General features: G+C 34.2%; 3 protein-coding genes across 3 annotated transcripts; all 3 read left to right on the top strand.

The window, feature by feature from the left end:
• The first annotated feature begins 548 nt into the window (after nucleotides 1-548).
• On the top strand, nucleotides 549-4,453 carry LOC108985339 (phosphatidylinositol/phosphatidylcholine transfer protein SFH11). Its single transcript, XM_018957600.2, has 11 exons — nucleotides 549-1,422; nucleotides 1,514-1,613; nucleotides 1,707-1,973; nucleotides 2,077-2,154; nucleotides 2,579-2,680; nucleotides 2,791-2,840; nucleotides 2,989-3,097; nucleotides 3,227-3,307; nucleotides 3,880-3,984; nucleotides 4,072-4,113; nucleotides 4,217-4,453. Exons 1-11 carry the CDS (start codon nucleotides 1,043-1,045, stop codon nucleotides 4,262-4,264), a joined length of 1,362 nt encoding a protein of 453 aa, XP_018813145.1. The 5' UTR covers nucleotides 549-1,042; the 3' UTR covers nucleotides 4,265-4,453.
• Nucleotides 4,454-7,311: 2,858 nt separating this feature from the next.
• LOC108985350 (vesicle-associated protein 1-2-like) lies at nucleotides 7,312-12,103 on the top strand. The gene is made up of 8 exons (XM_018957625.2): nucleotides 7,312-7,570; nucleotides 7,686-7,756; nucleotides 8,070-8,151; nucleotides 8,243-8,358; nucleotides 8,445-8,609; nucleotides 8,710-8,760; nucleotides 10,290-10,367; nucleotides 11,622-12,103. Exons 1-8 carry the CDS (start codon nucleotides 7,447-7,449, stop codon nucleotides 11,730-11,732), a joined length of 798 nt encoding a protein of 265 aa, XP_018813170.2. The 5' UTR covers nucleotides 7,312-7,446; the 3' UTR covers nucleotides 11,733-12,103.
• A 450-nt stretch (nucleotides 12,104-12,553) lies between these two features.
• LOC108985352 (small heat shock protein, chloroplastic-like) lies at nucleotides 12,554-14,015 on the top strand. Its single transcript, XM_018957627.2, has 2 exons — nucleotides 12,554-13,002; nucleotides 13,394-14,015. Exons 1-2 carry the CDS (start codon nucleotides 12,786-12,788, stop codon nucleotides 13,810-13,812), a joined length of 636 nt encoding a protein of 211 aa, XP_018813172.1. The 5' UTR covers nucleotides 12,554-12,785; the 3' UTR covers nucleotides 13,813-14,015.
• The last annotated feature ends 237 nt before the right edge of the window (nucleotides 14,016-14,252 follow it).

Here is a 14,252-nt window from a genome sequence, read left to right as displayed (position 1 = left end):
CTCCAATTGGGCGCAAGGTATAAGGGATATAAGTGCCTTGCAGGTACCCTTACTAGTTTGTGTGTGTATATATATATATATAGAAAATGCTATTTGAATCGATAATTTTGATTAATAAAAATAATTGATTGATTTTTTTTATTTAATGATTAAAGATGTGATTATTATTAAATTGATATTTTTTAAAAATTTTGAAAAATATTTAAATATATATAAAAAATAATAGAAATAAAAAAGAGAAAAAATTAAAAAAAAAAAAGTGCACTTATCGGTCCGGTTTTATCGGTCCTTCATCGGTTCCTCTAGCTGCGTCCAAGAATCCTTCTGCTAAACAGGTTAACCTGGCAAAAGCTTGGCAGTTACGGTTAGCCTGTTGACGCCCTTGGGCAGAAAACATTGTTTCCTGATGAGAATTCCTTGCAAGTCAAACATTCGAGTCATACCAACAAAGCATGGCTTTCCATGATTCCTTCTCTATCATCGTTGCCTACCATTCCTCTCATTCTCCTCCTCTTCTTCTTCTTATGCCACTGTTTCATTCTTTCTTCTTGCGCTTGGTACTCTTTTTCACTTGTAATAACTACGTGCACTTCGATTTTCGATCGACGTGCCCACAATCTAGTTTAAAGTTGGTGCTATTGTTGTCAATTCTTAACTGGGTTAATTTCGATTTCTTTGAGGACAGAAGTGTTAATTTCCCTGCAATTCTCGTCGTTTCCCTTAAAACTGTTTCTTTATGCCTCGGTACTTCTTCGATGATGACAATTAGCTTCAGACTTGCCCTTTGAAATCTTGAGTTTTGCCACTTTCCTGTATCTCTGGCTTCAAACTACATAATATTTCCAATCCTCGAATAAGTCTCTCTTTAGAGATTACGTGGGTGATCAGTATCTGTATATAGTTTCATTTGTATGTTTAAGGAACCTTGTTATCATTTTATCCGAAGTGAATCTTAATTCATTAATTGTAAGAGGAAAGCATTGGTTTTTGAGTGGATTACAGAGAAGTGGAATTCCTCGGGCATTACGTTTGTCGCTCACTCATGAAAACGCCAAAGGAAAGATCTACGGAGATAGTTATATATAGAGGTGTTAAAGAGGAAGAGCAGTCATCGAGTTTAAAAAATAAATCTCAGCTTAACACGGGGAGGACTAAATCCATCCATCCACCTATTGAAACCCATTGGCAACTCCCACCACAGGAAGAATCCAAGTCTTCGAATTCGGGCTTCAAGTCAATGATGTCTTACCCGTTCAAGTTTCGAGACTCCTTGAAGAAAATTCGAAGGACCAAAAGCTTGCAATTGGTTCTTGAAGGAGCACATGATCCAAAAGATGAACAGCTTGTTGAGTCTTTCCGTAAACTGCTTTTTGTTGATGGTCATTTGCTGGGAAAACACAATGACTATCATACTCTTCTACGGTAGTTTTACATTTGCAGAATATTGCATAGACATGTTTCATTCTGCATAATTGGATTGAATCATGTTATGTTGGTTTCCTATGATTTTCAGGTTTCTACGAATGAGGGACTTCGATCTCTCAAAATCAAAGGAGATGTTCTTGAATTATCTCAAGTGGCGTGAGGATTTCGAGGTCGATACAATTTCCAAGGTAAACCAAACAACTCTTTTATGGATCAAAATCATGCCAGAAATTTGCATCACATTTTATTGCTTTCATTCATGTTCTTGGAACATGATGCAGGAATTTAAGTTTGAGGAGTATTCAGAGGTTAAGAAATACTATCCCCATGGATATCATGGGATTGACAGATACGGTAGACCTGTATATATTGAAAGGATTGGGATGGTAGACCTTAATTCCCTTCTGCAAGTAACTCGCATAGACAGATTTGTTAAGTACCACGTGTCAGAACAAGAGAAAACATTGAATTTGAGATACCCTTCATGTTCAATTGCAGCTAAGAGTCATATAGCATCCACAACAAGTATCTTGGATGTAAATGGAGTGGTGAGGATTTCTTTTCCACGTTCTTCAATGTTATATGTTTGTAGTCAATCAGTTGAAGACTTTTTTTGTAGCAGCTGCTAAATGAAATATTGTTTTTGCTCAGGGAATATCTAACTTCTCAAAACCAGCCAGATATCTGTTTACTGAAATTCAAAGGATTGATAGCAATTATTATCCTGAGGTATGTGCAAGATCATAAATTATTAGAGTACGTAGTCACAAGTTCATACAGAACTCAGAAGATGGTTCTTGTAGATAGATGGCCCACACAAAATTTGGAGGCATCTTAAGAACACAAATACTATAAATGGCGGAAAAAGAACTATTAGCCTACAAGATTACTGTTCTTTGATCCACGGAAATTGAGCAGAGAAGTAATTTGCCAACTGGTAATAAAGGTTAATGGAAAAACAAAAAAACTTCATTTCAGTAATCTATATGCGTAAGAAGAAGTACACGATATTGAGGAGAAACAAATGAATCTGTATTTGCATAAACTACATTAAGGAGAATAGATGAATGAACCGATTGCTTGAGTACATACATGCAGCCTTGCAGGCTTATGCACCACGCATCATATTAAATTTGGTCGCCGATGTTTTCAGACTCTGAATAAACTCTTTATCATTAATGCTGGACCTGGATTTCGGATGCTGTGGAAAGCAATCAAGACCTTTCTGGATGCACGCACAATGGCAAAAATTCAAGTAATAAATTTTCTTGTCAATGCTGATCTCCTGTTTGAGTAGATGCAGTAATTTGTTTTTGGTTTCCCTGTGAAAATGGAAGTGTTTACTTTTAACATGTGAGGTTTCAGGTACTAGGCTTCAACTACATTAGTCAGCTGCTTGAAGTTATTGACCCAAGGTAACATGTCTTGTGCTTATGAAATGGTATTTGAATAATCTACGTTGTTTGTTGATGCCAATATGCAGTTCAGCTTATACACTTCTCTAAAATTTAAATAGCTGTGCTTGAATTGGCTCCCTAAATATCATATGATTCAATTCTGCAGCCATTTACCAACCTTTTTGGGTGGGAACTGCACATGTTCTGACTATGGGGGTTGCCTGTTAAGTGACAAAGGACCCTGGAACAATCCAGATATCATAGAAAAGCTTCAGGTTTAACTCCTCAATGCTTTTGGAAGACTTGTTAATGTGCTTCCCTGAAACATGTGAATGGATTTCTATCTTTCAGATACTATTTCACCTTATAATACTTCATTTAAATGTTTCATTTACTTTATACAGGCAGTTTCTGCAACAGAACATGCCTATGAGGACGCAGAAAACGGTGGTGTGGCTTTAGAAGATGCCTTCATGCAGAATATGGTAAGCAACCTAATTTCCAAATGATACGATCATTCTATCTGTGCTACCTTGGTGCCCCCAAAATAAGATAGGCTTATAGCCTTACAGAGTTATCCACCTAATTTCTAATAAATATTTTTCTGTCTAATATTTGAGCATTTAACAGCCTAAAAAATTAACACCAAGTGTCTTGCTTAATGCCTAATGCCAACTTTTGTAACCAATATCTCTCACCTTGTACTTAATTGGATTCAAGACTCTCCCTGGTCACTGTATAAAACACAAACCATAGGAAGAAGATTCTCTTTGGGGACTTGAATCTTTGCTTCAGAGATATCCAGGGCTCCTTCCAGGGTTGAAATGGTTGCAATCTTGCATCTGGGTTTGATGGGCCTCACTAGACTATAATGAAATGAGTAGGTTGCCTGCATTGCTTCATTAATTAAGCATCCAAATGATCTTGCTTCATGAAGGAATGTACAATGTAGAAAGTGTAGTAATTTTTGTTCTTTATTCAAGCTTCCTCTTACAAATCCCCAGCCCCTTCTTCTTCTGCACTCGTGAGAATTAAGGCTTAATTCGACTCAATGCAGAGACCTGAAGAGTCGGAAAGGGTGGTGAGCTCAAAATATTCAGACAAATTTGCAGTAAGAAAAACCCGGGCATTAATGGAAGTTGCACTTGAAGACACAAAGATAGTAAGTTTTACGCAGATATTTGCATTTGTTATTTCGAATAATGTAAATTTTGAGCAGAATGATGTTGATATTGTTTTGCATCGTCAGAAAATCGAGGCACTGGAAGCTGCACTTGGGGACACCAAAATGGTGAGTCGGAAAGATACATAATTATTCATGTCAATGGCATTTTGTATCAGATGATCATCAGATCGTCCTATTCTAAAAATGTTTTCCTAATTTTCTTTTACAGATTTTGGAAAGACTTGCACAGCAAATACAAGAAGTATTTGAACTTTAGTAGATTGGTTCTTCATTTGCTTCACTTTCTTCTGTAAACGATGATAATTCATATTCATAGTGACATATATGGTAACTGGAAAATAACCATTGCATGCCTCTGATCCATTTAATAAATTAAAACGACATTGTTGATGAAAAAATAATGAATTCCCAGCTTTCTATGGAGAACTCTAAGGAGCCATGATTACAAAACCAGCAATCTTGTTTTTAGGCAGCTACCAGGATGTGTCTGTGTCAGATTCTCACTTCTCAGCACATCGGTGACTACTTTTGCCAACATAAAAGACAAGGGTGCTGCTCAGCAAAGATAGTGATAGTGATACATTTCTAGTTTTGTGGACTCTGTCATCATCTATTTATTTATTTTGGGGCTCATTGCTGTGCAGCTGTGGCCCTTTGTCATCATCTATTTATTCTGTTTTTACTTTGGCTTCATTATTTTTGCTGTGATTGCAAATGCGCCCTACCAAATAAAATCCGGGCGGATAGAGTGAGATTTCTACGTGTTGACGCTAACCTCGACATAATGCGTTCACCAAAATGTGCGGCACAGCATCTGCTGGAGCTCTGGCACGTAGTATTGAATTCATTGGTTGGCACCGTGGACCATGCTATCTGTCACTCTTTGGAATTTTATAACCTACCATTTTTAAGCTTTTATACTTATAAATTTTGTTCATATAATAATATATGCTCACGTAAATATACTGAAAATTATAAAATTTCAAATTTTAATTAAAAAAGAAGAAATTGATAAAATAGATCTTTTACAGTTTACTCAATAGGTATTATATTGTGTGTAAAATTATAAGCATATGGGTGTAAATTTTAACCGAAAAATTAGATTGAACTGGACTGAACCGGTTGAATTGGTCTGGTTTTGGACATGTCCAGTCTGGAACCGATTTCTAAAATGTAAAAATGGGCTGGAACCGGTCTGGTTCTATGATTTTTAGGACCAGACCAGACCAAACCGGACTAGTTCACTATAATATATATTTAAATTTTTAATATTATATATAATATTTTTTTATATTATATAATATATATAATAATATGAATTATAATTATATATAAGATATTATATAATTACCACTATGGCCATATATATATTATAATATAGTATTAGTATCACTATTAGTATAGTATATAATATTAGTAATAATTTAGTATCAACGTATTATTAATATATAATATATATTTTATAATGTATAACATATAATATCAATACATTGACATACTCTAAATTAGTAACAAATTAGTAATTAATATCATAAATAATTTCTTTTTATTGCAGATTTTTTTAATAAAATTTTGTTTTATAGCAGTTTTTTTATATCAGGATTTTTCTTACGTAGTAGATTTTTTATAGCAGAATATTTTTTACATAACAGATTTTTTAATAAAGCAGAGATTTATAAAAGATTTTTTTTTTACATAGCAGATTTTTTTTTTTTATAAAGCAAGTTTTTGTAAATAGTAACATATTTTTAATAAAACATATTTTTTTAAAACAATTTTTTTTAATAAACAGATTTTTATGACAAATTTGTAAATTATTTAAACCGAAAAATCGGACCGAACTAGATTGGAAACAGGTAAAATTGAAGGTACCGGTTTAGGAGGATAACATGTGTATAATCGATTTTGAAAAATACAAAATCGATATATACCGATTCGGTCCTAAATTTTATTTAAAATCGGACCTGTTATACCCTTAAGCATATGTAACAACTCTTATTATTGATGTCATTTTTAATCATCGGTAGATGTAACACATAATTTGAATAGAAGTGGCTCTGTTTGGATATACAAACACTCTCAACCCATCTCATTATTACAATTGTTTTAAATTTTCATATAAAATATAATAAACAATTCAATTTTTTTAAATCTCAAAATAATAAGAATATTAAAAAATAATATTCTAATAATATTTATTCAACTCATCTAAAATCATCTCATCTCATCTCACTATCCAAATTAAACTACGTCATTAACTGACGTACTAGAGATTATAAAAACCCAAATGGATAGGTAACTAAAGCAATTATTGATGTATAGAAATCTGTATACCTGCGAGGAAACAATCTTCTTATTGGACGATTAATTAGGGCTATGAATTTGGTATTAACCGATCCAATATTTATGCATCATGTGCTCAAGGTCATTGTGGTTGGCGACAAAGTCAAGGTCCATGGTCGAAGTTGGTTCACGAGGGTTTTCGTGATTAAATAATCATAGATTTATAATAACAAAATATGGCAACATTATTCAAGCATTATTGTTTACGTGACAGAAATATGATCCTTTATGTTACTTTATTAAAGGCAAATCAGAAATTATATGATCAGTAATCTATATAAGGGGGCAGTCCAAAATCCTATATCATTTTAATTATCTGAATCAATATTTTTCTCTATCTCTAGGTACGGCGCATTTTTTTAAAAAAAATAAAAAAATATAAGATTAATATAAAAAAAAAATTATGTTTTTAATAGAATTAGTATTAGTCTACGCATATTCATATATAAAATCACATTTTTTGCATATTTATTTACCATTCAAACAAAACTTTCACAATGACTTATATAAAATAATATTAATTTTTTTTAAAATCAATTTTTTTATATATTATATTAAAAATATAATAAAATAAAAAAAATATATAATATATTATAATAATAAAATGAATATACAGGTAAAAAGTTTGTTATATTGTTGAAAGAGAAAGATGAAGAAAGGATTGTGAGAGAGATGAAGGAGAGAGAATAATTAATAAAATAATATTTAAAAAATGAATAATAATCTAAATTTATATAGATACTATTTATATTATGTAAATAAAATTTTAGATATGCATATGCATAATTCAATCTGAATGCTCAGAGGGCAAATAGCAGAGTGTTTCATTTTTCAAAGAAAGTGTGTATTATAAAAAATAAAATTAAAAAAGAGTAAATTTTCATTTTTCCACAAAACACTGAAAATAAAATAGAATAAAATAAAGAAAAGCGACCATATATAGAAGCTTTTGCGGAAGCACTATGTTTGGATCTCTCCGCCTAATCCTGAGAAAAAACTTTTCCAAAAAACAAAGAGCACCACAGATTCAATTAACCTGATTTCTCCGGATTCTACCGGATCTTCATCTTTCATCTCCTCCCTTTTCCTTTCTTTATGCTTCTCCACAATCATTCCCAAAAATCTAAAAAGCTAAATTTCACATTAACCAAAGCCATTGCTTTCGAGATGAACACGGGAGAGCTCCTTGGCATCGAACCTCTCGAACTCAAGTTCCCCTGTCAGTCTTTTCTCCATCATTTTCTTACGGATCTGTTTTGTTATTTTTTTTCCCACTACGGTTTACATTTTGGTTGACTTGTTTCTATTTTCATTGTTTTTGGTTGTTTCGTCAGTTGAATTGAAGAAACAGATCTCGTGTTCGCTTCAACTGTCAAATAAGACCGATAATTATGTAGCTTTCAAGGTAATCTTACCTCCCCATATCTTGCTCTCCTCGTTGCCTGATTTGGGATTTTTGAATTTGTTTTTCGTATGATTCCCTATGTTGAATGCTGGCGAATGCAGGAGGTTTAATATGTGACTTCTGATTCTTATTGTTTTGGGACCTGAGAAAACAACAAAACCCGTTCAATTAAGTATAAATATACCTAGTTTTTTTCATATTTGAGGAGTAATTTTCTTTCTTGAATAAAATAAGATAAGACGTAGCTTCAAATGTCGAATTGAAAGAATGTGGATTTGCGTTTTTTTTTCTTATGTGACTCGGTCATCTTCAGGTGAAAACGACGAATCCGAAGAAGTATTGTGTTCGTCCGAACACCGGAATTGTCTTGCCACGGTCCACATGTGATGTTACGGGTGCCTATACTGTCCATTTTGTTATTTGATTTTTATTTTCTCATAATTTGACTCTTATTCAATTATTTGTAAATTTTTGGTCTTGATTTAGTTACCATGCAAGCACAGAAGGAGGCTCCTCCTGACATGCAATGCAAGGACAAGTTTCTGCTTCAGAGTGCAAAAGCAAACGATGGTGCAACCACAAAAGATATTACCCCAGAAATGGTAAAGATCTAGCGCATTGTAATAAATTCTTTTGAGTTTGTGAGGTTTATGCTGGATTTTTTAATTTATGTAAGTGGGGTTCTTAGTTCAATAAGGAGGCTGGACATGTGGTTGAGGAGTGCAAATTGAGAGTTGTTTATGTTTCTCCACCCCAACCACCTTCTCCGGTACAAGAAGGCTCAGAAGAAGGGTCTTCACCTAGGGGTTCTGTTTCTGAGAATGGAAATGCAAATGGTGCTGAGTTCACCAATGTAAGTGCTCAAGTAATTGTTAATGTTTTGGTCTGATACCATACTGTAATAATCAATTACGTGGTAATGTTGATTTCACTTTCATCATTGGTGATAACAGGCTTCGAGATCATTTGTTGATCAGCTTGAGTCTCAAGACAAGTCTGCAGAGGTAACCAATGAGAAAAAAAAATTCTTCTCTAAGTGTTTGTCTTTGATCTTCTGTGTGTTACTCGGATATAGTTTGCAGGATAAACAGTGTATACTCAGAAGCATATGTGGCTTAATTCATTGACGTGCTCAGCATAAAATGCAAAGTCATAATATGTTGTAGTTTCATAGTGGCAGCATTGCTTGCCCCTTCTGTCTTCTACAATGAAGACACCGGGTAAAAGAGATTTCCATTAGATTCCATAATCCTTTAATTGTTTCAATTACTTTGATCCTCACCTACCAACGAGAAAACTCAAGAATTCCTTATACAAGACATGTTTGTAATTGGAAAGTGCTTGTATATCTGTCATTTCTTCATTTCCATGTTCAATTTTCCTTGTCAACGTGTATAATGTTCACTTTTTTTTCCTTTTCTACTTTTGATGACGAGATTCTGGTGTTGGAACTTCGAGGGCATCATTTTTGATACATTTGAAAGTTCTTAAGTCTAGTGATATGCACTCATCGGGAAGGAAATACTGAAACAAACATTTCACTTTTTGCTTCCATCTCTTTTCTGTATTAGATTTCTCTACTTATGTGTAGTGTTAACTCCTTGGATAGTTAACAATAATATCTGTTTTATGACTGCAAGAAAGATCATCTAGGTGCCTTCCATTGATAGGAATTCCATCACTCCTCACATATCACAATGGAAATGGGTATTTCTAGAGGAAGTTTATTGTTACCTTCCCATAATCTTGCATGGATGGAATTGGGTTGAGAGATTGGAACAGCCTGGTGAAATTTAGGAAAGCGTTTTATATTTTAAAAAGCATTGCATATTTGATATTTCTAACAAGTCATTTTTCTCTGTGATGAGTCCTTACTTTCCAACCTCTTCCCTTCTCCTTAATAGCTTCATCTCCTTTCGATGTGGAAAAACACAATGTTCAGAGGCTAATCAAGAAACTTGGGTTCAATTTCCTGTTCTGGTTGTATATATTTATTTATTTATTGTCAATTATACTTCTTAATTTACTTATAAAAAAAATATATTTATTTTTTGCCGAATAGAATTGGATAATGGCTTAAGATGGTGTTACTCTTACTGTGTGCTTGGGCTATGCCTATTTACTTGACTCAGTAAAATTATTCTTATATATATATATATATAATGATGGTTAATCTGTATCATCTTGACTTGGTTCTGATTTCTCTATTTTTTTAAGAATACCGAGTTGGCTTCTTCTCCTACCCGTATCAAATAGAACATGCTGAGCCAAATCTTCTTTTGCTCTTACTGTTTCTACTTTTCAAGAATTCATAGCTCTTTCAGCAGAAAAGGGTATACTTCATGTGTACCTGGTTCACCTTTTTCTGCTGTAATAAAATATTTACCTTGCTCATGATAGAAAAAGAAGAATATGCACCTCTGCTATAATTGGATATTCATTTTTTGTAATATGGGTAATATTAAATTTCATACACGTACTACATATGAAAAGGCTACTTATTTATGCTTGATGATACCTGAAATAATTGCAGGCAAAAGTTCTTATTTCCAAACTGACCGAGGAAAAGAACAATGCTATTCAACAAAATAACAAGCTTCGTCAGGAAATGGTGAGCGATAACTGCAACTGCATCTTGATAGTATTATAACTATTATATTTCATTCTTTTTTATGGGGCTCCTGCATGTAATTTTTGTTGCAGTATATTTGAGAGTTCGTGGTTGCTTTGAGAACAAATGATCTACCATGTTCACCCAAGTTGTGTTGTTATAAAGTACTGTGGAATGTCTAAGTACTTGATATGTGAATTGATATCTTTTCCATATTTTGAAAGGATTGGCTGTATTCTTTTTCTCTCGTGAACGCACCCTTTAAAATATGGTCATAGTTGTGTCCATCATGAGTGCTGCTGTCCATAAAATGTGATTGTCTATTGTCAAAATAGTGATGGGTGTAGGAAATCCGTTGCACTGTTTATGTGTGTGTGTGTATTCAGTTTCATAATATACCTTGATCTCATGACTTGTATTGTAATAGTGTCCGAAAATGGCTTCATATTTATACTGTGTTTATTTATCTGGAAATACTCATCGCAAGTAGATGCATTAGATGCCCTGTTTTGGTTGAGAAGTAGTTGGCTTTGTTATGAAGACTACTCAATGTTCTTTGGCTTGATGGGAAACCATCATTTTCTTCATGCTAACGGTATATTGGTACATTATAGCGGGTCAGGGGACTTGTATTCCGGTTGAAGTTGGAAAGTCTAGTTAATATATTCACCTATAAAAGAAAAGAGTCTAGTTAATATTCCCTTAAGAAAAAGAAATCCGCAGCGCATGGATGATTATGATACAATCCATCACTTGTTTCGAGTATCTTTAGAGAAAATTATATCCATTGTGCATGGGCTCTGACATGAAAATTGTGTTAGGATATGAGCATGTCGAGTCTCTTGAACTAGACAAGGGACATGATTATATGCATGCTGCTTTTGATTGACCTTGCTTACCTAACTTTTTGGTGGATTTGCCAACAAAAGAATGGAAAGATGCATAAAAAAAAAGGTGTATGGGTGAATGGTGGGCCCTATCATATTGTTACCTGTGATATGTGTGGGCCCTACCATATTCTTGGATTTCCCTAGTTTCCACTTCAGATGAAGGATAATTTTTTTGCTCTAGTGATCTTTTTCTCAATCTGTTTTTAAATTTTTTACAGTTTTAAAAGTCCTTTTTCTAAAATAAAAGAGAAGGAAGGGAATTTTGTGAAGTTTCTTGCTGCAGCAAATATGACAATGCTTCTGATATTATTTCTCATGTACTTCCTATGGGAATCTCTTATCTCACAAAGATTACAATGTGTAGGAACTGCTGAGGCGTGAAGGCCACAAGGGTGGTGCTGGTGTCTCCTTCCTGTTCATCATCATTGTTGGATTGATTGGCATAATTTTGGGATATCTAATGAAGAAGGCATAAAAGCTTGTGCCTGCAATAGATCTTTTGCATATATTGTCCTTGATTTTCTTTTTCTTCCCGATCATTGAAGAACAATGATGAGAGGAAAGAGAAGGTAACTCGCCAAGGGTGGTGCTTTTGTTGGTTGTTAGCTTTGTGGAAGTAGTGAACTTGTTTAGGTGCGGTCATGGGTTCATCTTCCTATCTTTTACCTAATTATCAAGCTCATTTTTTTCTGTAACATGCATTCTTTTTTTTTTTTTGTAACTTAAGAGGGTGGTTTTATTTGTTTCTTTTATGGTTCAACTTGACATATGTTCTGGACCTTCTTGATTGATAATGGTACTAGAGGTCACTGCCAATAATATTTATTTTTTCCTCAGTTTGCTGGATATGTTTTTCTAATCCCTTCATACGATGCTGCTCCAAATGATATTGGCTAGGTCTTGGATTTGAAAAGGGTTTTATTTTATCTTATTATTATAATTTTTTAAAATTCTCACATAAAATATAATAAATAATTTAATTTTTTTAAATTTTAAAACAATAATAATAAGAAAAAATAATATTATAATAATATTTTTTTAATTTTTATATTTCATAAAAAATCCTCTCTAAATCTAAACCAGCAATAGTGCAAAAGTTTACAAATAGATTTATTCTTATTTAAATATTTTTTTATCATTTAATAAATAAGTAAATTAGTAAAAGATAATATATAAAGCAAAGAAAAATTATTAAAAAATTATAATTAGGACGGGAAAGGATCAGGTTATCCTCGTAATCCCAAAACATTCTAGAACTTTCTCCCACCGTTGAGCTCTCGAACTTTCCCCATATTTCTCACACTCACTGACTCACTGCCTTCTTTTCCCTTCTTCTCCACGTCTCGAGAACTTTCTTTCTTTTCGTTCCCTCTCTCTCCATTTTAATTCATTCTCTATTCTTTCATCTTGTGATTCTCGTCCCTTCTATATAAGCCCTTCCTTGACACCCCCTTAACATTCCAGAAAAAGCATCAACGTCCAAAACTAGCCGATCTCAAGCACACGAACTTATCGTGCAGTTCCTACCATGGCATCTTCTATGGTTCTTAGAAGGGTCACCGCTCCAGCCCTCTTCTCCAAGCTCCTCAACCCATTCCGCTCCGCCTCCGTCGCTCCCTCTCTTTCTCGCTCCTTCAGTTCCGAGCCCCAGCTCAGCGACTTCGACAAGCGCGACCGTTCCGTCAACGTCGACCGCCGTTCCGACCGTTCAGTCTCTCGCCGCGGTGTCCCCGCCCCCTTCACTGGTAGTTTCTGTTTCATTCTTTGACTTATTATCTAGTACTGAATTTTGTGTTTATTTGCTTGGAGTTGCGTCCTAGCTATTTAATTTATGGTATCATGTCTGAACTTAAAAACACCAGTCTTTTATATAAGTTTTTTATTTGTTTTCTTAATTGCGGAAGTGAAAGGGAAGCGTAGAAACTAACTCTACAGGTTGCAGAGCAGCAGTCATAAATTTGATGTTCGCCTATACCTGTGTCGAAGCTGACAAATTTCGGGGTTTATATTAATTACTTTGTATTGTGACCATTTTTTATTTTTAAGTTATTGCTAATTTCATTTATAAATAAAGATTCAGTTCTTTTGAGTTTAAAACGAATTTCTCACACACTGGTGTATTGAATGAAATTGTAGATGTGTTCGATCCCTTCTCTCCGACAAGGAGCCTGAGCCAGGTGCTGAACCTGATGGATCAGTTTCTGGATAACCCATTTGTAGCAGCGTCGCAAGGCCTGGGAGCTGGGTCGAGGCGAGGCTTTGACGTGAAGGAGGACAACAACGCTCTCTACATTCGAATGGATATGCCGGGGGTTGACAAAGACAAGGTGAAGGTGAATGTGGAGCAGAATACTCTGATTATCCAAGGCGAGGGCGAGAAGGAATCGGATGATGATGAGAACGTGAGAAGGTACTCGAGCAGGCTTGATTTACCTCCGAATCTTTACAAGCTCGACGCGATCAGGGCCGAGATGAAGAATGGGGTTTTGAAGGTTGTGGTGCCAAAAGTGAAGGAGGAGGAGAGGAAGGATGTGATCCAAGTGAAGATTGAGTGAATTCTAAAGAAGTTTTTGGAGAGTGAAGGATTTTGTTTAGCTCTGCTTTTTTAGTCTTGGCTTTTCAAATGCTGTTTAGGGTGGCGGATCTTTAAAGGGGTATAAAAAAAAATGTCTGTAATAAATGGGACTGGTTCCTAAAGAAAACTTTGGTTTTTCTCATCATCTTTTGGTTTAAATTTGTGGTTTTGTCTATTTCTTCATTTTGTTGGGTGTTAATGGCGAGTGAAGCGAAGATATGGGTTGAGCCGACTGAGCAGTTGACTCGATTAGATAACATGGAACTTTGATGAAACTAATCTATTTTTGGATCTGGATTTACTGTAATGACTTTAAATGTTGTTATGACGCATTAATCTGAAAATTCCATAACAAATTTTGTTGAGTCAGAGAATGCTTAAAAATATCGATCTATTTTCTTATAAAGAAAAAAGGAAAAA

This window comes from Juglans regia, chromosome 9 (genome assembly GCF_001411555.2).
Source record: "Juglans regia cultivar Chandler chromosome 9, Walnut 2.0, whole genome shotgun sequence".
Classification (NCBI taxonomy): Eukaryota; Viridiplantae; Streptophyta; class Magnoliopsida; order Fagales; family Juglandaceae; genus Juglans; species Juglans regia.
This window is presented reverse-complemented; position numbering and strand designations above follow the sequence as displayed.

What these genes read in the sequence shown, in the direction of transcription:
- LOC108985350 (XM_018957625.2), top strand. Translation starts at nt 7,447, where the DNA reads ATGCTTCTCCACAATCATTCCCAAAAATCTAAAAAGCTAAATTTCACA. An exon ending in TCTCGAACTCAAGTTCCCCT is followed by an intron (nt 7,571 to 7,685) that starts GTCAGTCTTTTC and finishes TTGTTTCGTCAG; the next exon opens with TTGAATTGAAGAAACAGATC. An exon ending in GTCCACATGTGATGTTACGG is followed by an intron (nt 8,152 to 8,242) that starts GTGCCTATACTG and finishes GTCTTGATTTAG; the next exon opens with TTACCATGCAAGCACAGAAG.
- LOC108985352 (XM_018957627.2), top strand. Translation starts at nt 12,786, where the DNA reads ATGGCATCTTCTATGGTTCTTAGAAGGGTCACCGCTCCAGCCCTCTTC. An exon ending in TGTCCCCGCCCCCTTCACTG is followed by an intron (nt 13,003 to 13,393) that starts GTAGTTTCTGTT and finishes ATGAAATTGTAG; the next exon opens with ATGTGTTCGATCCCTTCTCT.
- LOC108985339 (XM_018957600.2), top strand. Translation starts at nt 1,043, where the DNA reads ATGAAAACGCCAAAGGAAAGATCTACGGAGATAGTTATATATAGAGGT. An exon ending in ATAGCAATTATTATCCTGAG is followed by an intron (nt 2,155 to 2,578) that starts GTATGTGCAAGA and finishes CGATGTTTTCAG; the next exon opens with ACTCTGAATAAACTCTTTAT. An exon ending in CTTGAAGTTATTGACCCAAG is followed by an intron (nt 2,841 to 2,988) that starts GTAACATGTCTT and finishes TCAATTCTGCAG; the next exon opens with CCATTTACCAACCTTTTTGG.